The sequence below is a fragment of the Salvelinus fontinalis genome, chromosome 22 (genome assembly GCF_029448725.1).
Source record: "Salvelinus fontinalis isolate EN_2023a chromosome 22, ASM2944872v1, whole genome shotgun sequence".
Classification (NCBI taxonomy): Eukaryota; Metazoa; Chordata; class Actinopteri; order Salmoniformes; family Salmonidae; genus Salvelinus; species Salvelinus fontinalis.
In genome coordinates this window covers 30,038,236-30,065,011 of record NC_074686.1, presented here as the reverse complement: position 1 = coordinate 30,065,011, position 26,776 = coordinate 30,038,236, and the positions used below count along the sequence as shown (strand labels likewise).

Below are 26,776 nucleotides of genomic sequence, written 5' to 3'. Positions count from 1 at the left end.
TTTCTGCATTGTGAAGAGGGAAAACCCAGATATTCACAAAGTTTGTGATGAATGACAGGTTGTTTCTTCATGCAAAATAGGTTTGGGGTTTAAAATTCAATTAAGCTGCTTATTTTATGGGTTTAGTGGAGGCGGGTCATTATTTACCCTTAGGACAAGGGGAGTATACAGAATGTTAAGACTACACAAGGGTTAAAGCTATGAGAATAGAAAGGTTCAGTACTTTTGTGAAGCATCACAGCACAGTTGAAAAAATATGGCAAGTAGAAATGCAAAAAGGATGGTGTTAAGAGCTAGATGGGAGGGACTAATAAGATAACCAATGTAAAACATACAGGGTCTGTAAAATGTATATAGGTTCAGAAATGTGGTGAAATAGCAGTTACAAACAGGATGGACATCAGAAATAAAGGAAGGCCAGGACTAAAAACAAACTAAATATAATTTCTGTAAAATGTGTATAGTATGTATAAACTGAAGGTAGATTGTTTATTCGTTTACTCCAATTGGGGAGGGGTGGTAGGGTTAGCGGGGAATAATAAAGGTATATTCAAAAAAAAATGTGTGTGTATAAAAAATATATATATATATATATATATATATCTGGGGGATTGGAAATTATGCAGACAATACATTGATGGAAGCAACAACCTATCTGCAATATTAAAGCTGATCCAACCCCTGAAAAAAAATGACCCAGACAGAGCGAGTGGGCACTTCTGACCTTCCACAGATGGGCTGAACAGATTACTATAATACGTGTGCTGGGGGCCTGGTGCTACAGTTGCAGCCGTTGAACACAATTGACAGCAAATTTAAACCAAATGTATTTTTACTGTCGTGACAGAAAATTAGCATTTACATTTTTATTTGATCAGACTTGACGAGCGTCTCTGTCCATCTCCGTTTCCCTTTAAACATGAGCATTGTACAAGGAAAGTAAAATACTAACATGATATTGTTAATGGCATCATATAATTTCTAGAACATATGCACAAAATATTTAAAAATATCCTATGAATGTAGCATTTGTTATTCATGATCAGGCTGGTATACACACACACACACACACAGTCGACTACTGATAAATGCAGCTGTTTAGGATTGTGGTGACCGTGTGCATTAAGTAAGAGCACACAGTTATGAGTGTAATTTAATTGGGACTGGTAAAACTGTATTGCACTTAAACAGCTTGCTCTCATACTAAGTGCACTTATCATGAGTTTACTGTACTCTGCACCACTCGCTCACATACATAAGGGCACACTGATGGACACTAGCGTCGAGTATGAACGCACTGCTGGGGCATGCAGATTGGGACAGACGTAGTGTCTCTGGGCCCTGGTCAAAAGTTGTGCACTACATAGGAAATTGGGTGCTATAGAGCCCCACAATGGAGGTGTCATAATACCCATAAAACCTAGCGGTCAAACGGGGTGATGCTACCATTCATTTTTCCCATATGGGATTTTCGAAACACTTAAAATAAGGACTGTCTTTTATGTAGGCTTACCCTGGTGTGACGTTTTGATAATCATTTAAATCTCTCTAGGACAAGGTGACTTTTATCAATATATTCGGCTCTACTCTCAGATTTGAAAATGCTAATTAGGGTCAAAGTTGACATCATGCAAAACTACAAATCCCTGCAAGCTCCTGCACGTCTCTGCTCTCGCTGACACCTTTGCTAACATGTATTGTTTTAATGTAAAACTTCTACAAAACAGTTCACAGAATTGTCCATTTAATGAAATTTTGCCAATTTATTCATTACTACATTTAGCTAACATTAGATCCTTAATCCAGAGATTCTTACCTTTGCCTCAATTCGGCATTCTCTTCCAGATCATCATGACATGTATAGTTCTTTATGACACCCACATTAGCAGCTAATTAGCATTTCATTTTGGGGGGGATAAATCCAAGCAAATATATGGATAAAAGTCACCTTGTCCTAGAAAGATTTACACGGTTATCAAAACGTCACACCAGGGTAAGCCTACATGAAACACAGCCCTTATAAGTGTTTTTAAAATCCCCTATGGGAAAAATGAATGGTGGAAAAACGATTGGAACCTTTTCCCTATTTGACCGCTAGGTTTGATGTCTATTATGACTCATGCAGTGGTACTCTATTTAGGATGTAGACATAGAAAAACACTTGGCTTAAAGGGACACGGACAGACAGAAAGCAGCTCCACCACTGTCTCTTGGGCTTCTCTCTCGTCACAAGTTCAGTGCTTCAGCCACTTTCCTCTCCTCAGGAATACCATTTACCTAGAATGGAGAATAAAATACCTTATTCAAACATATTGCATCATATCATTTATCTTGATCTAATATAAATATCGATTGTTTACAGGTTCTGAGACTGAATATTTTAACAATGGGAATATGGTAACTACATTTTAACTACTTTACTACTGTGGAAAATGGAGGGCACTCAACCAACAAAAGTTGAGGTGCAACCAAAAAATGTGATCATCATTCAAAAAGAAAAGGGGCAACGCTCGCTCGACATTAATAACCTTACATTTTATTTAAACAATTATTAAAAGCTTGACGTTTCAGTCATTGATGAAGGCCGAAACTTTAATCTTTTAATAGTTGTTTAAATAAAAGTATTTTAATGGTGAGCGAGCGCTGCGCATTCTCCATTTCAACTTGTTTACTAATGTTACATTAAGTACAAAGTAAAGTAGTCTCTTATATAGTTGGCAATGATAAAATTATACATCGAAGCAAAGGCAGACCATTATACTTACCTCCAGTCTCCGAAATGTTGACATACAATAATTATCTCTATCTCCTTTGTTAGCAATAAAATGAACAGACAGAGCAGTGAGTTAGACTGGGCAGGGAGTTAGACTGAGCAGAGAGCTCTCTTGCAGTTCATTGACATGCACACAAGGAGGAGCTAAAGTCTAGTTAGACACAGTCACTACAGAACTGTAGGTGGGGTAAAGAATGAACAAAAATCTAAACGCAACATGCAACAATTTCAAAGATTTGAATGAGTTACAGTTCATATGAGAAAATCAGTCAATTTAAATAAATAAATTAGGCCCTAATCTATGGATTTCACATGACAGGGGCATGGATCAGCAAACCAGTCAGTATCTGGTGTGACCACTATTTGCCTCATGCAACGCGACACATCTCCTTTGCATAAAGTTGATCAGGCTGTTGATTGTGGCCTGTGGAATGTTGTCCCACTCCTCTTCAATGGCTGTGCAAAGTTGCTGGATATTGGTAGGAACTGGAACACGCTGTCGTACATGTCGATCCAGAGCATCCCAAACATGCTCAACGGGTGGTGCGTATCTGGTGAGTATGCAGGCCATGGATGAACTGGGACATTTTCAACTTCCAGGAATTGTGTACAGATCCTTGCAGGGCCGTGCATTATCATTCTGAAACATGAGGTGATGGCGGTGGATGAGCTGCACGGCAATGGGCCTCAGGATCTTGCCACAGTATCTCTGTCCATTCAAATTGCCATTGATAAAATGCAATTGTGTTTGTTGTCCACAGCTTATGCCTGCCTGCCCATACCACAACCCCACTGCCACCATGGGGCACTCCAGCATGCCAGTGGCCATCAAAGGTGAGCATTTGCCCACTGAAGTCAGTTACGATGCTGAACTTCAGTCAGGTCAAGACCCTTGTGAGGACGACGAGCACGCAGATGAGCTACCCTGCGTGCATATGGAACATTTCTGGGATCTTTTATTTCAGCTCAGCTGAAACATGGCACCAACACTTTACATGTTGAGTTTATCTTGTTGTTCAGTATAGTTTGGAAAGGAGCAAAAGTAGGCTATAAAGACTATTCTGACATCAGACAACCCAAGGACACACATTCTTTATAATACAACTTTTGACATCCCCTTAGGGAAATGAGGACCTACTTCCTGGCTATCATGTTCAACTTCAACAGAGAGGAAAATCATTACTGCAATATCTATGCAGACTCTCAGATCAGAAATACCCCCATATGTTTTAACTTGAAGTAACTAATCACAATTGCATTTATATTTCTGTACAGTGTGTTTGGTTGATCTGGATAAAAAGATAAAAGCACGAAAGACAACTATTGCAAACTCAAATTGATTCATAGGCCTATTACATCCTATCAAATGGATTCACACATGATATGTAAGATACTATTAACATGGACCATCAAGCTATTTGATTCTCTATTTTAGTTCACTTGGGGGTATATGAAACAACTGTGTATAAAATAATTTTATGAATCTTTTGAATCTGACCTTATTGTCATTATCTCAATAAAAGTTATAGCACAAGAATATGTGAAATCAGGTAATGGGATGGGGTCATAGTCGATAGTAATCTCGAGCCGCTAGCGAGCGCTTTTACCGGTCCGTTAGCGGATATGGAAGTTTAGTCACGTAACGACTGTTCTAGTAACTAAAGGACACATTCAGCTCACTGAGGGAAACACAACGCGTGCATTCAGAATATTGCAGCGAGCCGACAATTAAGTTGCAGAAAGACGAATGGGTCTCGCTAGACGTGTAATGACTATGCCTGGGCTAGATGACTGAGGATGATCATGATTAAGTCCACGGTGTCATGTTACTCAGCGAGAGACCTTAATGTATCATTTTCATTGATTCAAGAGATAATCAAAGAATCGTACTAAAGCAGGAGTCAATACTAACCTGATGGCTGTTGCTGTGGTATCTGAATCTGGTTCTGCAGGTTTCTGAAATTAGAGAACATCTGATTATTAGAGCATTAAACGTTGCAGAGCATTGTCTAGAGTCTAAGCCAGTTTGACAAAAGTCTCACTCATGTTTTTGCTTAGTACAAACTGTATTAGGACAACATTGTGTGTGTGTGAGAGAAAGAGAGAGAGAGAGAGAGAGAGAGAGAAAGGGAGAGCAAGAAAGAGAGAGATCCAGATCCAGAGAATTAGACCAAAGTTCTCAATTGGTACTGGAGACACTACAATTAGTATTTTTAGGTTTAAAAATAAGCTCAACTGGACACCTAAATGATGCACTGAATTAACTGAGAAAACACACAGGGCATTCTACGCCATAAAAAACTCAATTCCTATTGAAATACCTATTAAAATTTGGCTAAAACTAATCGAATGTGTCATTGAACCAATTGCACTGTATGGCAGTGAGGTGTGGGGTCCACTTGTAAAACAAGATTTCACCCAATGGGACAAACACCCCATTGAAACCCTGCATGCAGAGTTCTGTAAGATTCTCCTACATGTCCAGAGGAAAACTACAATCCACTAATAATGAAAACTCAAAAAAGAGCAATTAAGTTTTGGAAACATCTAAAATACAGTGACACCTCTCATATCACTACCAAGCCCTGCAATACCAAGAGCTGAGTAAAGAAAAGAGTCCCTTCATCCAGCTGGTCCTGAGGCTGAGTTCACAAACCTGTTCTACTAACACACTGAAGCCTCAGTCCCCTCATCCAGCTGGTCCTGGGGCTGAGTTCACAAACCTGTTCTACTAACACACTGAAGCCTCAGTCCCCTCATCCAGCTGGTCCTGGGGCTGAGTTCACAAACCTGTTCTACTAACACACTGAAGCCTCAGGACCAGAACATCCAATCAATCAGATCAAAACAAATTACAACACAGTCAAAACAAAACTACATTACTTACATTACTTATTGGGAAACACAAGCACAAAGCAAAATGCAGTGCTATCTGGCCCTAAATCGACAGTACACCGTAGCAAACTATTTTACCATGGTTACTGATCAAAACTTTAGAAAAACCTTGACAAAGTACAGGCTCAGTGAGCACAGCCTTGCCATTGAGAAGGGTAGACAGGAAAACATGGCTGCCTGTAGAGGAAAGGCTGTGCAACCACTGCACCACAGCAGAACCTGAGACAGAGCTGCATTTCCTGACAAAATGTCAAAAATATAAAACAATTACAGAGTGTCACTTCCCCAAATTTGAAACCTTTATTCAAGGTTTCAAAGACCTCTCTTATGATAATAGGCTGCCTGTCCTGTTGGGGGAGGACGCAGCGAGCTGTGGGTTGGCAGCGCACTACATTGCTGCCTGCCATAAGAGAGAGAAAGAGAGATAGATAATGAGAGAAAGAGAGAGAGAGATGGTGCCAGGAGGAAAGATATTGTGTGCATCTGTTCTTCTATGTGTTTATGTCCCTGCATGTGTGTTTGTAAACTCTAGCCAGGACTCACGTCTGTGTCTGCATCAGGGGCATGCTGGTTGTCTCGTAGTTGTCTGGGTGTATAGGGGGCACCACCTCCCCACTTTGGCTGAAGACAGGCAGGGTGGAGAGGGGCCAGGAGATCTCTCTGTTCTTAGACATGCTCCGCAGCTCCTTGGTCGACTTCTGGATGGAGCTGTGATGTACTAACTGGATACTGAGGACAGAAGAGACGGACAGAAAAATACACCATAAATGGACCATCTGAGCTCTTATCATCTCAGTCAACAGGCACACTGTTGTGTACTGTACATACCTGCATTAAGGAATACATAAGAACATAGGAAATATTTTGAGAGCATTTGGTGTGTTTCTTCTTGGTAGGAGGAAACTGTGTTGTGTCGTTACTATTGGTCATTTGCCATTTGCTGAGTCTAGAGGAGGTTGTTTGAGAGTATTTCTCCTCTCCCTTTCATACTCTCTCCCCCCCTCCATCTCCCCCCTCCCTCTCTCTCTAAACAAACCTGGTCTGAGATTTCCCTGCTTCAGTTACAGAACTATAGACGTTCCCCTTCTATACTCAACCATTAGAGGTGGTGAACCAATATCTGACCCTGGATCTGTGGTTAAGATCAACTTCCTTTCTTAACATGCCCCTGCAGCTTTGAGCAGCTAATTGGATGATGGTATGTAAACACACAGATGACAGTATGGATGAACATGAGCATGTCACCATGGCGAATTGAAAGCAAAAGGTGAAAGGGCAAACCAACTGAAAGATCGGAGGTTCAAAGAAGAACCAAAACAGATGAAACTCAAAAGAAAAGAGAAACACAGGAGAGGATAAACACTTACTCTGGTGTTTGCATGTTTCTTTTATCCCTAGAAACAAAACAAAATGAATGAATTAAATACTAATATTAATAGTTAAAAGACATTCACACTGAAGTGAATGGAGAGCACGTGGCATTGAATGGATGGATGGATGGATGAATGGTAAAGGCGAACAGTACTGCATGGACACACTGAGTGGTGGGGGATTGGAGGGGACAGTCTCCCAGCCTGTAAATGAGGGTGGGGGGTTGGAGGAGCAATATAATGGTTGATTTATGTCATGATGATTGTGCTAGTAACCATCAAAATGAGTATGAGAAATCGACCTGAAACAGAACAGTGTAACGTATGGAGAACATACATGGACCATAAAACTGGATGGTTATTGACAAGCTGCGCTTCCAGAATATTTAACCTCTTGACGTCCATCTATAGTGGCCCAGTAGCATAACTAAACATCCCTTAACTCCCACTGAGGGTCGGTGACACTGCACTCAGACTAATCAGTCTATCCCTCAGGATCTGAGAACCCCCACGTGACAATTCAAAAGAAAAGTCCCACTGTAAACGTGTATCTCCTCAACTCACATCAAAACAACACTATACTTTTGGTTCCAACTCCTCTCTAAAAGTGTAGACCTAAATGTGTGTTTAGTGTGTGTGTGTGTGTTGTGTCTGCGTGTGTTTTAGTCTGTGTGTCTCTTTCTGTCAGAAGTGAAAGCTGCACACTTACACCCCTTCTCGCCGACAGCACATGGAGTAACCCAGGACGGTGAAGAGGACCATGGCCACGGCCGAGGGCACTGCCAACGTGATGAGGAAGTCGGCAAAGAAGTCCCTGCTCTTCAGAGACTCTGATGGGGGGTTGTACTCCCCGATGTCAGGCAGAACCCCTGTACCTGGGTCCGGACGGTTACTGTGGATCATGACCACCTTGGTGATGTCCACCTGGAGAAGAGAGAGGTTCAATCAGCACTTCATTTACTATAGATATTAGGGTGGTAAAATTCCATTAATTTCCCCAAAATGCAGAATTCTTCCAGAAATCCCGGTTGGAGCGTTCCCAGGTTTCCTGCTTATTCCCTCCTGATTCCAGTAATGTTCCAACATGATTTCTGGACAACCTGGACATTTTGGGAAAGTTACCAGAATTTGGAACCCTAAAAGATATATAGTATTAGCAGGGTGGCTGGGAAAATACATTGAACAAAAATATAAACGCAACATGTAAAGTGTTGGTCCCATGTTTCATGTTTCATGAGTTAAATAAACGATCCCAAAAATGTTCCATGCATAAAAAGCTTATTTCTCTCAAATTTTGTACACAAATTTGTTTACATCCCTGCTAGTTAGCATTTCTCATTTGCCAAGATAATCCATCCACCTGACAGATGTGGCATATCAAGAAGCAGAATAAACAGCATGATCATTACACAGGTGCACCTTGTGCTGGGGACAATAAAAGGCCACACTAAAATATGCAATTTTGTCACACAACATAATGCCACAGATGTCTCAAGTTTTCAGGGAGTGCGCAATTGGCATGCTGACTGCAGGAATGTCCACCAGAGCTGTTGCCAGAGAATTTAATGTTTATTTCTCTACCATAAGCCACATCCAGTGTCATTTTTGAGAATTTGGCAGTACATCCAACCGGCCTCACAACCGCAGACCACGTGTATGGCGTCGTGTGGGCGAGCGGTTTGCTGATGTCAACGTTGTGAACAAAGTGCCCCATTGGGGTGGTGGGGTTATGGTATGGGCAGGCATAAGCTACAGACAATGAACACAATTGCATTTTATCAATGGCAATTTGAATGTACAGAGATACAGTGACGAGATCCTGAGGCCCATTGTCGTGCCATTCATCTGTTGCCATCACCTCGTGTTTCAGCATTATAATTCACAGCCCCATGTCGCAAGGATCTGTACACAATTCCTGGATGCTGAAAATGTCCCAGTTCTTCCATGGCCTGCACACTCACCAGACATGTCACCCATTGAGCATGTTTGAGATGCTCTGGATCGACGTGTAATCAGTGTGTTCCAGTTCCCGCCAATATCCAGCAACTTTGCACAGCCATTGAAGAGCGGAACAACATTCCACAGGCCACAATCAACAGCCTGATCAACTCTACGTGAAGGAGATGTGTCGTGCTGCATGAGGCAAATGGTGGTCACACCAGATACGGACTGGTTTTCTGATCCATGCCCCTACCTTTTTTCTTTAAAGGTATCTGTGAACAAGTGAACAACAGATGCATATTATATAGATCTTCTTTTTTTTTAACCTTTATTTAACTAGGCAAGTCAGCCTACACCGCCCAAACCCGGACAACACTGGGCAAATTGTGCGCCGTCCTATGGGACTCCCAACCACGGCTGGTAGTGATACAGCCTGGATATCTGTATTCCCAGTCATAGATTAGGGCTTAATGAATTTATTTAAATTGACTGATTTCCTTATATGAACTGTAACTTAGTAAAACCTTTGAAATGGTTGCGTTTATATTTTTGTTCAGTATACATGCCTAAATATCACTAAATATATATTTTCTTCTGAAGATTGTGGATTGGCTGTGTTCGTGTATGCGTGTATATGACATAACACACACACAAACACATACACACTATCATTTTTGTTTGATATGGTCAGAGAACAGGTCAAGAGGTCACACCATGGTTCCAGGGTCCTGTCCAATCCTCACCAGGTTGATCTTGCACCAGTCAATGTCGAACTGGGCCCTGAACTTCTTGTCACAGCTGATGACAGGCTCCATCTCCTGGCTGCAGCGCAGCTGGTTGTGGGGGTTCTCCACCTCCCTCAGGCAGGAAGAGAACTGCACGTCTGCCCCCACCATCACATACACACTGGAGAGCGAGGCAGGGAGTTAGACACTGGCTTAAAATACAGGTGGCTGGTGGCCCCTTAATTGGGGAGGCTCATTGAAATGGCAGGGACGTAATAAATGGAATGGGATCAAATACATCAACAACGTGGTTTCCATTCCATTCACTCCATTCCAGACATTATTATGAGCCATCCTCCCCTCAGCAGCCTCCTGTGGTATACAGGTATAATGACAGAGAGACAGTTAGTGGTATATCTGATAATACAGGTATAATGACAGAGAGACAGATAGTGGTATATCTGATATTACAGGTATAATGACAGAGAGACAGTTTGTGGTATATCTGATAATACAGGTATAATGACAGGGAGACAGTTAGTGGTATATCTAATAATACAGGTATAATGACAGAGACAGTTAGTGATATATCTGATAATACAGGTATAATGACAGAGACAGTTAGTGGTATATCTGATAATACAGGTATAATGACAGAGACAGTTTGTGGTATATCTGATAATACAGGTATAATGACAGGGAGACAGTTAGTGGTATATCTAATAATACAGGTATAATGACAGAGAGACAGTTAGTGGTATATCTGATAATACAGGTATAATGACAGAGACAGTTTGTGGTATATCTGATAATACAGGTATAATGACAGAGAGACAGTTAGTGGTATATCTGATAATACAGGTATAATGACAGAGAGACAGTTAGTGGTATATCTGATAATACAGGTATAATGACAGAGAGACAGTTAGTGATATATCTGATAATACAGGTATAATGACAGAGACAGTTAGTGGTATATCTGATAATACAGGTATAATGACAGAGACAGTTTGTGGTATATCTGATAATACAGGTATAATGACAGGGAGACAGTTAGTGGTATATCTAATAATACAGGTATAATGACAGAGAGACAGTTAGTGATATATCTGATAATACAGGTATAATGACAGAGACAGTTAGTGGTATATCTGATAATACAGGTATAATGACAGAGACAGTTTGTGGTATATCTGATAATACAGGTATAATGACAGGGAGACAGTTAGTGGTATATCTAATAATACAGGTATAATGACAGAGAGACAGTTAGTGGTATATCTGATAATACAGGTATAATGACAGAGACAGTTTGTGGTATATCTGATAATACAGGTATAATGACAGAGAGACAGTTAGTGGTATATCTGATAATACAGGTATAATGACAGAGAGACAGTTAGTGGTATATCTGATAATACAGGTATAATGACAGAGAGACAGTTAGTGGTATATCTGATAATACAGGTATAATGACAGAGACAGTTTGTGATATATCTGATAATACAGGTATAATGACAGAGAGACAGTTAGTGGTATATCTGATAATACAGGTATAATGACAGAGACAGTTTGTGGTATATCTGATAATACAGGTATAATGACAGAGACAGTTTGTGGTATATCTGATAATACAGGTATAATGACAGAGAGACAGTTAGTGGTATATCTGATAATACAGGTATAATGACAGAGAGACAGTTAGTGATATATCTGATAATTCAGATATAATGACAGAGAGACAGTTAGTGGTATATAACATGACTAATCTACACACAAACACGCAAGCACATTTAAGGTCAAGGAGAGGAGAGGAAGATTTAACAGCTAGGTTACACAGTAATATCAGTAACAGTAATAGCTTAGCCCTGCTGGCCAAGTATTTCTATGGGACTCTCCTCTACAACCTTGTATCTTCCCAAATGGGGCCATGCATGTTTTATGAACAACTTATGGCAATTCATATGGGGATTCATTCTTCCTGACTACTAAAAACTGCTTGCCAGTGTTGGTCTGAGGCTGTAATGTCTAATACAGTGTGTTGATCTCTCTCTCTCTATCTCTCTCTCTGTATCTCTCTCTCTCTCCCTCTCTCTCTCTCTCTCTCTGTCTCTCTCTCTCTCTCTCCCTCTCTCTCTCTCTCTCTCTCTCTCTCTCTTTCACTTTCTCACCATGGTAAGGTTACTGTAAGGTTCCTCCTGCATTGCATAAGCATCTGTAAGTGCATGTTTGTGTTGCAACAGATGCAATACAATTTTCTGAACATGCTTATTTAAGAATACAATACTTTGATGATGACAGTAGACAAGGCATTATAAAGCTGCTATAGTACTTTCTGAGGATGCATATTTAGGTAACAAACCATGCATTTATGTCTGTATCTATCCCTTCCCTTGTATGCAATATTTAAATATTTACTCTGTCCTGTTCCTGGAAGTGCCTGAGATACTTGAATTCATCATCTTCTATCAACTGAAGATACTTGAATTCATCATCCTCTATCAACTGAAGATACTTGAACTCATCATCCTCTATCAACTGAAGATACTTGAATTCATCATCCTCTATCAACTGAAGATACTTTAATTCATCATCCTCTATCAACTGAAGATACTTGAATTCATCATCCTCTATCAACTGAAGATACTTTAATTCAGCATCCTCTATCAACTGAAGATACTTGAATTCATCATCCTCTATCAACTGAAGATTCTTGAATTCATCATCCTCTATCAACTGAAGATACTTGAACTGATCATCCTCTATCAACTGAAGATTCTTGAATTCATCATCCTCTATCAACTGAAGATATTTTAATTCATCATCCTCTATCAACTGAAGATACTTGAATTCATCATCCTCTATCAACTGAAGCTACTTGAATTCATCATCCTCTATCAACTGAAGATACTTGAATTCATCATCCTCTATCAACTGAAGATACTTTAATTCATCATCCTCTATCAACTGAAGATAATTGAATTCATCATCCTCTATCAACTGAAGATACTTTAATTCATCATCCTCTATCAACTGAAGATACTTGAATTCATCATCCTCTATCAACTGAAGATACTTGAATTCATCATCCTCTATCAACTGAAGATTCTTGAATTCATCATCCTCTATCAACTGAAAATACTTGAATTCATCATCCTCTATCAACTGAAGATACTTGAATTCATCATCCTCTATCAACTGAAGATACTTTAATTCATCATCCTCTATCAACTGAAAATACTTTAATTCATCATCCTCTATCAACTGAAGATTATTGAATTCATCATCCTCTATCAACTGAAAATACTTTAATTCATCATCCTCTATCAACTGAAAATACTTTAATTCATCATCCTCTATCAACTGAAGATTCTTGAATTCATCATCCTCTATCAACTGAAGATACTTTAATTCATCATCCTCTATCAACTGAAAATACTTTAATTCATCATCCTCTATCAACTGAAGATACTTTAATTCATCATCCTCTATCAACTGAAGATATTTTAATTCATCATCCTCTATCAACTGAAGATACTTGAATTCATCATCCTCTTTCAAACTATGTATCAAACTACTCTTGACCTTTAAGGGCTGCTGAGGGTGACCCTGTTCCTCACCCCAATGAGGTTGTTGATGGGCAGGGGAACGCGTCCGCCCCTGTCCAGCGCCGAGGTGATGTTGATATGTAAATTCATCCTCATACTCTGTTAAACCATGTATTGAACTGCACTAAAGAGGGTTTCTGATTCTATTTCTACGCCCTCACCCCTCTTTGAGGTTGTTGATGGGCAGGGGAACACGTCCGCCCCTGTCCAGCGCTGAGGTGATGTTAATGGCGTTGAGGCGTTCGGGCTGCCACACGTTCTTCACTGCGCCAAGGAAGTCTCCCAGAACCTCGCTGGCCAACATCTCCTCCACATTCATGTTCTTTATGAAGAACTCTGCCTGGTATGGCAGTGGGTAGTCTGAGAGAGGGAGGGAGGAAGGGAGACAGAGAGAGAGAGAGAGAGAGAGAGAGAGAGAGAGAGAGAGAGAGAGAGAGAGAGAGAGAGAGAGAGAGAGAGAGAGAGAGAGAGAGAGAGAGAGAGAGAGAGAGAGAGAGAGATTACAGATATAATCTGTTCATTTTAATATCATTCTGTGAACAAAGTGTACATGTACAGTACATCCCTAACTGATACCCATATGTAATGATATTTAACGGCCGTAATATCAGACGAGCTGTAAATACATCCCTAACTGACAACCATATTTAATGGCATTTAATGGCCGTAATATCAGACAAACTGTTTGACAAAGGCCAATGTTTGTCTGCTCTGTTATGTGTCTGTTATGACAGCGGCTCGGCTCTGGGCAGATGGCTAGTGACGTCACTGCTCAGTGTGAGTGAGGTCACACAGTATGCGTGGGCCAGAAACAGCTGGGCAGCTTTTCACCAGGCACCGTGGTGGTATTGTATCACATGTAGAGTGAGACTCTGTACAGACGTACAGCATAATGAGATGTGTACAGGACATTTTAGAACTTGTAATGTATTTGAGGTTTAAAAAGGCTTATGAAGTCAGAAATTTCCACTTTGAAATGTCTAACTTGATTTTCCCTCTATCAACCCCTACCAAAATCCCCATTAATTACAATCTAACTACTTGTTTAGAGTACTAGGCCAGTTTCCAGTCAATTGCAGACAGTGGATTTTCAGATAGCGCTTTCAGAAGTGTGCTTGTTGATTTGCACAGCTGTGAGTCCCGTATTGGACTGTGTTGACCCTTAATTATATATTATGTGAATGTTATTCATCCATTTTTCAAGGAAATAGAACAATTAGCTTTAGGGTATTTTAGTCAACATCGGAAGCAACCCTCTAGATTTAAATGAAGAACATCTTGCTTCATCATGTCCTCACTAAGCTTGTCCTTTGTCTCTCTCTCTTTTTCTTACCTTCCGTGGACATGATGTTTATGACCAAGTTGTGCCGGGCCGTTTCGAAAGTGCGTCTGTTATAGGCAGTAATCTGGAACAAATAAGGGTAAAAGTTTAAGCCCAGATCACTACAGCTTTATGTCCTAGGCTGAGGCTCGCCGGCGAGGTCCGAGCCAGATGCAAACATATTCCATAGTAGAAGGCTCAGAGGGAAGAAGGAATTGAGGCACTGCATCCTACAGGAACATTCCTACAGGGAACCTAAAGCCTTTGAGAACATGCTACAGTAATTTAGACACATTAAGGACACGTCTAAAACCCTAGAAAAAAAGCAATATCACAACGCACCATGTGACAGCTATTATATATGTGCAAAAAACCTATTGATCTACCTGTGAACATAGAGTATCACAGTATGCGTCATAATACCCAGAAACCCTTGAAATAAGGGCTGTGTTTCATGTAGGCTTACCCTGGAGTGTTTCTACAATCCCTTATGGGAAAAATGAATGTTGGAAAAACGATTGGAACCATTTCCCTGCTTGACCCCTAGATTTTATTGGTATTATGACACCTCCACTGTGGGGCTCTATTGCTGGACTATATAATGTCAATTATACCCCTAACCACTACTATGATTGTTACAGGTTGTGCCCACATATTTGACTGATAGGACCCTAGCTGGCAAACTTAACTGCGGACAAGACCGGGTGAATGCACATGATTATACATCCCCAAGTCTGAACATTTCAATGTTCAAAACATTCAATGTTATAATGTATTCATTGATTGATTGATTGAATCTACAACTACTAATGTACTGTCGTTTAGTGTGTGTGTGTGTGTGTGTGTGTGTGTGTGTGTGTGTGTGTGTGTGTGTGTGTGTGTCAGAGAAAGCTCCACTGTTCATAACTGCAGACAAACAACTCTAACTCCTTTAGCATCACATGGAGCCAACACCTCTATGATGGTGGCCTTGCCCACGTGTTCTGCAGTGGGGGATCCGTAGAGCACCCCATCGCTGTGTGAGGTTCTCTGGATGTAACGCAGCCAGCCTGGCCGGTCTGGGTAGCCCATCAGGTTGGTGTTGAAGGTGATGGGGTCGTTGCTGGAATCCCCTGTACGGACAGACGTTGGTACATGTACAATAAACACTCAGCCTAGCAGTTAGTCAACGAGGCCATGAGAGTGTGATTTGAGACTGACAGATGTAAACTCTGACACTGACTCTGTCTCTGCATTTGCTGTACTGTAGCTTAGCGAAATATATTTTATTACTGAATAGATGAGTATTTATCATAAATAGGTAGCCCACTAGTAGTAATAGTACAATTAGTAATCTGGTTATTATTGAATTGAGAGATCCAATGAGGAACACAGACACAGACCAGGTTTGGGATAGGGAGGGAACTCTCCTTTGAAGTGTTCTCTCTCCAGGACGTGGACAAACAGCACGCCTGCAGACGGGTAGACGTTCCGGTCGGCGTGCGACCTCGACAGGATGGTGACCACTGGAGCACAGAGAAAGAGGACACAGAGGTTATTATCTGGGACTTGTGTGTGTGTGTGTGTGTGTGTGTGTGTGTGTGTGTGTGTGTGTGTGTGTGTGTGTGTGTGTGTGTGTGTGTGTGTGTGTGTGTGTGTGTGTGTGTGTGTGTGTGTGTGTGTGTGTGTGTGAGTAAGTGTGAGAGCGTCACAGTGTGTGTTTATGTGCGTCCGTGTGTGTCTTCATCATTACAGCCCCTGCCAACCGGATTCATGAGGGAGAAAATGTCTCTTTACAAGGTGAAAATCCCCATCAAAACATGTGAGGGGGAAGTGCTGTAGTCTCTTATGGTTTTCAAATCATTTGGACTCGTGACTGATAAATCGACGTAATCTGGGTGCCAGTCTATTTCTGCTTCAAAGGGGCAATCTGCAGTTGCTATCTTTCTCTTAGCAATTGTATTAATATAAAATAATACAATTTAAAATGTTTTGAGCATGCAGTATAGCTCATTATTTGTATAATTTATTTTATACAGTCATTTTTTCCTCATCTTTATCAAGGGTACCAATAATTATGGACCTGACTATACATTTTAGTCATTTAGCAGACACTCTTACCCAGAGCGACTTACAGTAGTGAGTTTATACATTTTCATACTGGTCCCCGGTGGTACTCAAACCCACAACGCTGGCGTTGCAAGCGCCATGCTCTACCAACTGAGCCACACGGGAACATATACCCATTGATTATTGAAGAATATAAACTGGGTGGTTCAATCCCTGAATGCTGATTGGCTGACAGCCGTGGTATATCAGACCGTATACCACGGGTATGACCAAAAAAATGTTTTACTGCTCTAATTATGTTGGTAACCAGTTTATAATAGCAATAAGGCACCTCAGGGGTTTGTGGTATATTGGCAATATACCATGGCTAAGGGCTGTATCCAGGAACTCCGCGTTGCGTCGTGCCTAAGAACAGCCCTTAGCCGTGGTATATTGGCCATATGCCACACCCCTCGGACCTTATTGCTTAAATATAACTTAATCTGCCTCTTGTGCTTAATTCAACTGTCATACCCCATCAGAACCTAAAAAATGTGCTTGTTTTAGTCATTTGTTTGTAAACAATATAAATGTAAACAAATACTGTATAGCTTCAAAACATGGTTAAAACTATACATGTTATATCATGGATAGTCAGTCCCTGTATTCATAGTTCATGAGTTTGAGAGTGGTTACATTTCTCCAGCCCCATCCCTAAGCTGTTTACCAAATCAGCGGCAGGGGTACCTGTTTTGTTATCCCCCACCTCAAACTGCAGATATCCCCTTTAACTAATTAGTTTTCTTGCCAAACAAGGCCAGTACTATATAGCCAGAGAGGTTTAAATTATTCAGTCTCTTTGATATAGGCCTAGCCTAACACTGATGAGTCCAAGAACAGTCAGCCAGGCACCCAGGCTACAGTCGACTTGTCAGTAGTTGTTAAGGGCTAAAGGCCTATGATATCAGGAACCAGAGTCAGAGGGCCAGAGCAGTGAATGGTTGTCAACAGCAGTAAGTAGTACCAGCACTGGGACTCAGTCAGCCGCTTAAAGCTACAGTCTGGGATTCAAACAAACAAATTGCTGCCCCGCCACCTGTTTATGTAAACAACTGTCGAATGGGGGGTTCTGAAAGGGTAAGACAGTTTTGCAAAAGTCATGAGGCATTTATATGTTATATTCCCCAATAATCAATGGCTCTATATCATTCATGTAAAAGTACAAAAATGGTTGTCCCAATACCAGACTGAAGCTTTAAGAAGCACAATAGCGCTGCTATTCTTCTCTGTCTCATACTCCCTGACTCCCATTATACCAGAGTCTATCCATTTACAACACAAACACACACTTATTCTTTATTCAGGAAGTGTTAAGTGTTAAGTCTTAAGAGCTGGCAAATGGCACCTCTTCCTCCAACCTCCTCTACCTCCTCCCCCTCCTCCTCCTCCCCCGCCTCCTATTCTCCCCCTCCTCCGCCTCCCCCGCCTCCTCTTCTCCGCCTCCCCCGCCTCCTCTTCTCCCCCTCCCCCGCCTCCTCTTCTCCCCCTCCTCCGCCTCCTCTTCTCCCCCTCCCCCGCCTCCTCTACCTCCTCCTCCCCCACCTCCTCTTCTCCTCCTCCCCCGCCTCCTCTACCTCCTCCTCCCCCGCCTCCTCTTCTCCCCCACCTCCGCCTCCTCTTCTCCCCCGCCTCCTCTACCTCCCCCTCCCCCTCTTCTCCTCCTCCCCCGCCTCCTCTTCTCCCCCTCCCCCGCCTCCTCTACCTCCTCCTCCCCCACCTCCTCTTCTCCTCCTCCCCCGCCTCCTCTACCTCCTCCTCCCCTGCCTCCTCTTCTCCCCCACCTCCGCCTCCTCTTCTCCCCCTCCCCCTCTTCTCCTCCTCCCCCGCCTTCTCTTCTCCCCCTCCTCCTCTTCTCCCCCTCCCCCGCCTCCTCTACCTCCTCCTCCCCCGCCTCCTCTTCTCCCCCTCCCCCGCCTCCTCTACCTCCTCCTCCCCCGCCTCCTCTTCTCCTCCTCCCCCGCCTCCTCTTCTCCCCCTCCTCCACCTCCTCTACTCTGGTTTGACAGAGCGTTTCTTCTTCTTTCTTTTTCTCCATCCTCCTCCTCCAGTGGGTGGGAGCTAAGTTTTTAATCACCATGGGAGAGTGAGTGTGCTGGGATGGGCGGGGGAGGGAGAACTGCAGTACACCGTATGTGTGTGTGTGTGTGTGTGTGTGTGTGTGTGTGTGTGTGTGTGTGTGTGTGTGTGTGTGCGTGCGTGCGTGCGTGCGTGCGTGCGTGCGTGCATGTGTGTCAAAGAGAGAGACAGCTCCACTGTTCATGACTGCAGACAAATAAATCCAACTCCATTTGCAGCAAATGGAGCCTGGAAGAGCTGAAAAAAGGTCCCTACTCCCTACTGGAAAACATGTTACCATCATCTTCATTCTTCATCATTATTAAGACATATTGGGAGATTTAGGCCACTTTCCCAGACACAAATTAGGACTAGTCCTACCTGGACTAAAGAAATCACTTTCAAAGGAGTATGAACATGCTTTTTAGTCCAGGATTCTGTGTCCCAGAAACCGGCCCATAATCTGTAGTTAATTGGAGTTACGGTAAACACTGCAAGAGTCCATATAATGGGTTAAACCACTCTGGTACAGAAGAGATTACAGGCAACACAGTCAGATTAAGGTAACACAACACACACAGACACTAGCCTATGTCCTATCCAGTACACACAGACACTAGTCTATGTCCTATCCAGTACACACAGACACTAGTCTATGTCCTATCCAGTACACACAGACACTAGTCTATGTCCTATCCAGTACACACAGACACTAGCCTATGTCCTATCCAGTACACACAGACACTAGCCTATGTCCTATCCAGTACACACAGATACTAGCCTATGTCCTATCCAGTACACACAGACCCTAGCCTATGTCCTATCCAGTACACACAGATACTAGCCTATGTCCTATCCAGTACACACAGACCCTAGCCTATGTCCTATCCAGTACACACAGATACTAGCCTATGTCCTATCCAGTACACATAGACACTAGTCTATGTCCTATCCAGTACACACAGACACTAGTCTATGTCCTATCCAGTACACACAGACACTAGTCTATGTCCTATACAGTACACACAGATACTAGCCTATGTCCTATCCAGTACACACAGACACTAGTCTATGTCCTATCAAGTACACACAGACACTAGCCTATGTCCTATCCAGTACACACAGACACTAGCCTATGTCCTATCCAGTACACACAGACACTAGGCTATGTCCTATCAAGTACACACAGACACTAGTCTATGTCCTATCCAGTACACACAGACACTAGCCTATGTCCTATCAAGTACATACAGACACTAGCCTATGTCCTATCAAGTACACACAGACCCTAGCCTATGTCCTATCCAGTACACACAGACACTAGCCTATGTCCTATCCAGTACACACAGACACTAGTCTATGTCCTATCCAGTACACACAGACACTAGCCTATGTCCTATCCAGTACACACAGACACTAGTCTATGTCCTATCCAGTACACACAGACACTAGTCTATGTCCTATCCAGTACACACAGACACTAGTCTATGTCCTATCCAGTACACACAGACACTAGCCTATGTCCTATCAAGTACATACAGACACTAGCCTATGTCCTATCAAGTACACACAGACCCTAGCCTATGTCCTATCCAGTACACACAGACACTAGCCTATGTCCTATCCAGTACACACAGACACTAGCCTATGTCCTATCCAGTACACACAGACACTAGTCTATGTCCTATCCAGTACACACAGACACTAGCCTATGTCCTATCAAGTACATACAGACACTAGCCTATGTCCTATCAAGTACACACAGACCCTAGCCTATGTCCTATCCAGTACACACAGACACTAGCCTATGTCCTATCCAGTACACACAGACACTAGCCTATGTCCTATCCAGTACACACAGACACTAGCCTATGTCCTATCAAGTACACACAGACACTAGCCTATGTCCTATCCAGTACACACAGACACTAGTCTATGTCCTATCCAGTACACACAGACACTAGCCTATGTCCTATCCAGTACACACAGACACTAGCCTATGTCCTATCCAGTACACACAGACACTAGCCTATGTCCTATCCAGTACACACAGACACTAGCCTATGTCCTATCCAGTACACACAGACACTAGCCTATGTCCTATCCAGTACACACAGACACTAGCCTATGTCCTATCCAGTACACACAGACACTAGTCTATGTCCTATCCAGTACACACAGACACTAGTCTATGTCCTATCCAGTACACACAGACACTAGCCTATGTCCTATCCAGTACACACAGACACTAGTCTATGTCCTATCCAGTACACACAGACACTAGTCTATGTCCTATCCAGTACACACAGACACTAGCCTATGTCCTATCCAGTACACACAGACACTAGCCTATGTCCTATCCAGTACACACAGACACTAGCCTATGTCCTATCCAGTACACACAGACACTAGTCTATGTTCTATCCAGTACACACAGATACTAGCCTATGTCCTATCCAGTACACACAGTTGTTTGAAGCCCAATCAAAATCAGACTGTGAACAAATGTCTCAATAGACTATGTAAAATGCCCAAATAGATCTGTGAAACCCATCTGAAGCAAAACACTAAATCTTAAAGTGTCTCAGATGTCTTTTGTCCCCGGGGACCTGGTCACAGGAAAAGGTGGGCAATGATCTAAACGGTTCTATAGTTGTGAAATAAGCAAAGGGTTGGGATCAGCCATAGAACCTGCCTGGCAACTGCTATGATCATTGAGCTATGGTGTAGGGATATTACTAGCCTAGAGCTGAATGTTGTTTCAATATCACCACACTGATAAAGCTAAATGTGGGGCGGCAGGTAGCCTAGTGGTTAGAGCGTTGGGCCAGTAACCAAAAAGTTTCTCGATCGAATCCCTGAGCTGACGAGGTAAAAATCTGTCGTTCTGCCCTTGAACAAGGCAGTTAACTGTTGCCCAGTAGGCCGTCATTGTAAGTAAGAATTTGTTCTTAACTGACTTGCCTAGTTAAATAAAGGTTAAAAAAAAAGATTGCTGCATAGTGCACTACTTTGACCAGAGCACTAGGAGCCCTGGTCAAAAGTAGTGCACTAATGTACAGTTGAAGTCGGAATTTTACATACACTTAGGTTGGAGTGATTAAAACTTGTTTTTCAACCACTCCACAAATGTCTTGTTAACAAACTATAGTTTTGGCAAGTCGGTTAGGACATCTACTTTGTGCATGACCCAAGTAATTTTTCCAACAATTGTTTACAGACAGATTATTTCACTTATAATTCAATGTATCACAATTCCAGTGGGTCAGAAGTTTACATACACTAAGTTGACTGTGCCTTTAAACAGCTTAGAAAATTCCAGAAAATTATGTCATGGCTTTAGAAGCTTCTGATAGGCTAATTGACATAATTTGAGTCAATTGGAGGTGTTCCTGTGGATGTATTTTAAGGCCTACCTTCAAACTCAGTGCCTCTTTGCTTGACATCATGGGAAAATCAAAAGAAACCAGCCAAGACCTCAGAAAAAAATTGTGGACCTCCACAAGTCTGGTTCATCATTGGGAGCAATTTCCAAACGCCTGTAGGTACCACGTTCATCTGTACAAACAATAGTACGCAAGTATAAACACCATGGGACCACGCAGTCGTCATACCACTCAGGAAGGAGTTCTGTCTCCTAGAGATGAACGTACCTTGGTGCGAAAAGTGCGAATCAATCCCAGAACAACAGCAAAGGACCTTGTGAAGATGCTGGAGGAAACAGGTACAAAAGTATCTATCTCCACAGTAAAACGAGTCCTATATCAACATTACCCGAAAGGCCGCTCAGCAAGGAAGAAGCCACTGCTCCAAAACCGCCATAAAAAAGCCAGACTACAGTTTGCAACTGCACATGGGGACAAAGATCATACTCTTTGGAGAAATGTCCTATGGTCTGATGAAACAAAAATAGAACTGTTTGGCCATAATGACCATCGTTATGGTTGGAGGAAAAAGGGGGAGTCTTGCAAGCCGAAGAACACCATCCCAACCGTGAAGCACGGGAGTGGCAGCATCATGTTGTGGGGCTGCTTTGCTGCAGGAGGGATTGGTGTACTTCACAAAATAGATGGCATCATGAGGGAGGAAAATTATGTGGATATATTGAAGCAACATCTCAAGACATCAGTCAGGAAGTTAAAGCTTGGTCGCAAATGGGTCTTCCAAATGGACAATGACCCCAAGCATACTTCCAAAGTTGTAGCAAAATGGCTTGAGGACAATAAAGTCAAGGTATTGGAGTGGCCATCACAAAGCCCTGACCTCATTTCCTATAGAAAATTTGTGGGCAGAACTGAAAAAGCATGTGCGAGCAAGGAGGCCTACAAACCTGACTCAGTTACACCAGCTCTGTCAGGAGGAATGGGTCAAAATTTACCTAACTTATTGTGGGAAGCTTGTGGAAGGCTACCCGAAACGTTTGACTCAAGTTAAACAATTTAAAGGCAATGCTACCAAATATAAATTGAGTGTTTGTAAACTTCTGACCCACTGAGAATGTGATGAAAGAAATAAAATCTGAAATAAATCATTCTCTCTACTATTATTCTGACATTTCACATTCTTAAAATAAAGTGGTGATCCTAACTGACCCAAGACAGGGAATATTTACTAGGATTAAATGTCAGGAATTATGAAAAACTGAGTTTAAATGTATTTGGCTAAGGTGTATGTAAACTTCCCGACTTCAACTGTACATAGGGCAGTGGTTCCCTGGGGGTACTTGGCCTATCCACAGGGAGTACTTGAGAAGACTCATGAGACCATAGGCCTACTGGTAAAATGCACATGAGGGATACGTCAGTGGTACTCTGGGTAGAGCAAAGTTCAGTTGGTGGTACAGTAACTGAAAAGGTTGGGAACCACTGGTTCCGGGAATAGGATAGCGCTTAAGACGCAGCCCTCTCACAACACAGTCAAGCTTATTTTCTAAAAACACATGACGGTTACAGCCACGGTCAAACATTGACCCTTCTTTTCAGAGACTCTTGATGTGGTTTAATTAACACATGTTGTCCACAGATGTGTCCGTTCATAGAGGGAGACTTACTAGAATGGATATCCATATTCAGGTCAACATTCCTAATTCTATTTCTATGTCTCAGCCCAGATGGCCTTCCTCAGGTCACTGCCAGACGAAACCTTAGAGACTCCAACAGGGCTGAATTCCAACTGGCAACCTATTCCCTACATAGTGCACTACTTTTGACCAGTGCCATATTGACCCTGGTCAAAAGTAGTGCACTAGCCTATATAGGGAATAGGGTGCCATTTGGAATGCAGTCCAGCGACTCCAAACAAAGAAAGCAGAGATCCTTGGCTAAGCTAGCGACAGGGTGTGCTAATAGCATCAGATCTGCTTACACCTGTCTCTCTGGGCACAGCAAGGCCTTCTGGAGACGATGAACCAACAGCCCCCTCTAATACATCAACCATTCATGGTTAATGCTCAACTCCCTAACCATGGCAGGACCCATCACACACACACACACACACACACACACACACACACACACACACACACACACACACACACACACACACACACACACACACACACACACACACACACACACACACACACACACACACACACACACACACATACGCATTCACATTAGCTATGTTACACACACAAAACACACACCTTGCCATGTTCCCTTGCTGCAGATCACTAACAGAATGGATAACCCGCTTTTATGCCTTTATGGACCAACCCGACCTTGGGCACACAGCAGTCTCAGCCCAGAAATAGTCTTTATTAATGTCATTGGCCACACAGTAAAAAAGAGCTTGTCTGTTGAAAGGCTGGCTTAGGCAGCAAAATTATGTCCTCTGTCCTGTTGTTCAGTTGAATGTACGGTGGTGGAGGTGGATCTATCTGTTCTTTCCGGTCAGGGGGAATGCATGTGCTTTTAGTTTGCATTAAAACTACACAGACTTATGGGAGCACTATTAGACTTGATCTAGCCTGTGGTCTGTCTCTCTAGACTGGAGTGAAACTGTGCTCGGTTACTCGTTCTATAGGCAGCGGTTGCTAGCAGGGGAGGACCACAGCCAACTCAGACGTCCCTACTGTACCTAGACTGAACTTGATGCACAACCATTCTGGACTGAGGTAACTAACAAGGAATATATTTTCTCGCTCCAGGTCATGGGGTCTTTTGGAGAGGGCTGTAAACAAGTAGTAGGCTATTGTCTAGGATAGGCGGGCATCAACATTTTTACTATCCACTGGAAAGTCTCTTTAAAAAGTTACAGTAACCAAGGAAACTCTCACTTACAGCATCTCAAAATAATACAATTAGGGCTAGTCAGAATTAGACTGTGACTCAAACAAACCAAAGAGCAAAGAATACAAACAAAGCAGAAGAGGTTACACCACAGTCTGTTACAATCAACAGAATGTGTCCATTAATAGGGAACTACTTGAGTGTGTCACCACCATGTTATGAGAATAGAGGGGAAGGGGGTCAGGGAGGAGTCACACAAGATGTTCACCACTGCACACGCCAACTCACCGTCTTGTATGGCAGTTCTCTGCTTCAAACCCAGATTAGGCTGTACATGGATGTTTCTCCCAATCACATCATTGTGTGTGAAACCAGATACATGCACAATGAAAACTTAATAGACCAACAAACACAAACAAAAGCAATACTTATTTTGAACATTTTCTCAAACAGAGGCATGTTTGCAACAAAAAAATTGCTGAATGCTTCACTCGTAATTTATAGCTCATCGATGCCTATAGCACATGGCAAAATGTACTTATAATCATGTGGTGACATAGGAAAGATGTCTTCACACAATATTAGGCCTAATGCATTATTTTGGCTTCTACATAATGTCATGCAAATGTATTCAATTCATAATGATATGACGACAGTATAAGAATTAAAAGATTACGATAACTTTTGCCCATCAATTTCATGACATACTTTGATTTACTGTAGCTATGTGATATTGGTATGTTATAATACATGTAGGACAACTGGTTTGAATAAGGTGATACAATGTTTCCGCGAAAGAGAAATGTTGGAGGAATCACCAACACATCCTTGGAGGAATAGCAACAGTATTGCAACAGTACGTTATAATAACTTTAAATGGTAAAATACCGTTAGATATATGTAGCCAGTTAATTCTACCAATAGCTAATAATCTCATATCCTAAATAGCTAAATAGTGTAGATTTAAACGGCAAGGTCACTATTATCTCCGAATAACGGGATAGAAAGCTAAACCTTAGCAATTCTTTCCATGGCAGTGGGAAAAAATGACCAACCCACCAACCACATAACGTGTTAGCTGCAGTAGCAAGCTAGCTTGCGACTAGCTAATATTGCTAATACGAAAAGGCATGCCTATCTCTCAATGTTTCCATTCGAAATTGATACGTACCCATAGAAAGCCAAACGACAACAACCACAGTATCCATATTGCATTTGCGAATGGTTATTTTTATATGAAAATCTATATTTTTCTAATCGCTAGTGGTTTGACAGACATAACAAGCATCCATGAAATTCCAGCCTCCGCCTCCTCATTCGAACGCTCGCGCTTTCATTGGTCGGTACATCTGGCGCAGAAGCTGGAAAGTATCATTCCCGCACTCTATCAAATGGGTATCATAACGCCTATCATAAAAACGGGTGTGATGCAATTTCACCAATTGTAAACATCATTACTATTTAAATTTAGATAATCTAATAACTGAACAAACTCTATCTCTCTCCCTCTAGCTCTGTGCCTTTCTTCCAAAAATAAGCGCATGTTCTATTGACCTTGCGTGACCAGCACAACCCCTCCATCCCCACCACCCCTCCTTCCACCGTGTAAACCCAGCTGTAAAGAGGGCAGTGAGATGACTGAGAAGTATATTAAAATCTGTTCTCCCCCTGTGGAGAGCCAGCAGACAGATGGTCATGCTCAGCCTCTCAGCTATTTGGACTATTCAGCTCAGCTAAGGGTCCTGGTAAAGGAAAGAAGGGTCCATC

The 26,776-nt window shown here is 42.2% G+C and overlaps 1 protein-coding gene across 6 annotated transcripts; it reads right to left on the bottom strand.

Annotated features, from left to right (window-relative positions):
- Positions 1–814: 814 nt before the first annotated feature.
- Positions 815–26,566, bottom strand: sgce (sarcoglycan, epsilon). 6 transcript variants are annotated; one of them, XM_055877154.1, is made up of 14 exons: positions 26,181–26,566; positions 25,298–25,402; positions 16,016–16,138; positions 15,588–15,745; positions 14,646–14,718; positions 13,474–13,672; positions 9,723–9,885; positions 7,748–7,962; positions 7,036–7,062; positions 6,212–6,397; positions 4,686–4,729; positions 2,766–2,809; positions 2,219–2,277; positions 815–2,168 (listed from the first exon to the last, which is right to left on the bottom strand). In XM_055877154.1, exons 1-13 carry the CDS (start codon positions 26,215–26,217, stop codon positions 2,227–2,229), a joined length of 1,425 nt encoding a protein of 474 aa, XP_055733129.1. In that variant the 5' UTR covers positions 26,218–26,566; the 3' UTR covers positions 815–2,168; positions 2,219–2,226. The 6 variants fall into 6 exon arrangements, with proteins under 6 accessions (XP_055733129.1, XP_055733128.1, XP_055733132.1 ...); XM_055877153.1 differs by having other exon boundaries at positions 815–2,277; positions 26,181–26,565; XM_055877157.1 differs by lacking the exon at positions 2,766–2,809 and having other exon boundaries at positions 26,181–26,565.
- Between the last annotated feature and the right edge of the window lie 210 nt (positions 26,567–26,776).

Bases quoted from the DNA above. Each gene is read 5' to 3' on its own strand.
- sgce (XM_055877154.1), bottom strand. From the start codon at position 26,217: ATGGATACTGTGGTTGTTGTCGTTTGGCTTTCTATGG. The intron at 25,403-26,180 runs GTACGTATCAAT...TGGTCTATTAAG, and splicing joins TGTCGTTTGGCTTTCTATGG to TTTTCATTGTGCATGTATCT. The intron at 6,398-7,035 runs GTAAGTGTTTAT...TTCTGTCCTCAG, and splicing joins AGAAACATGCAAACACCAGA to TATCCAGTTAGTACATCACA.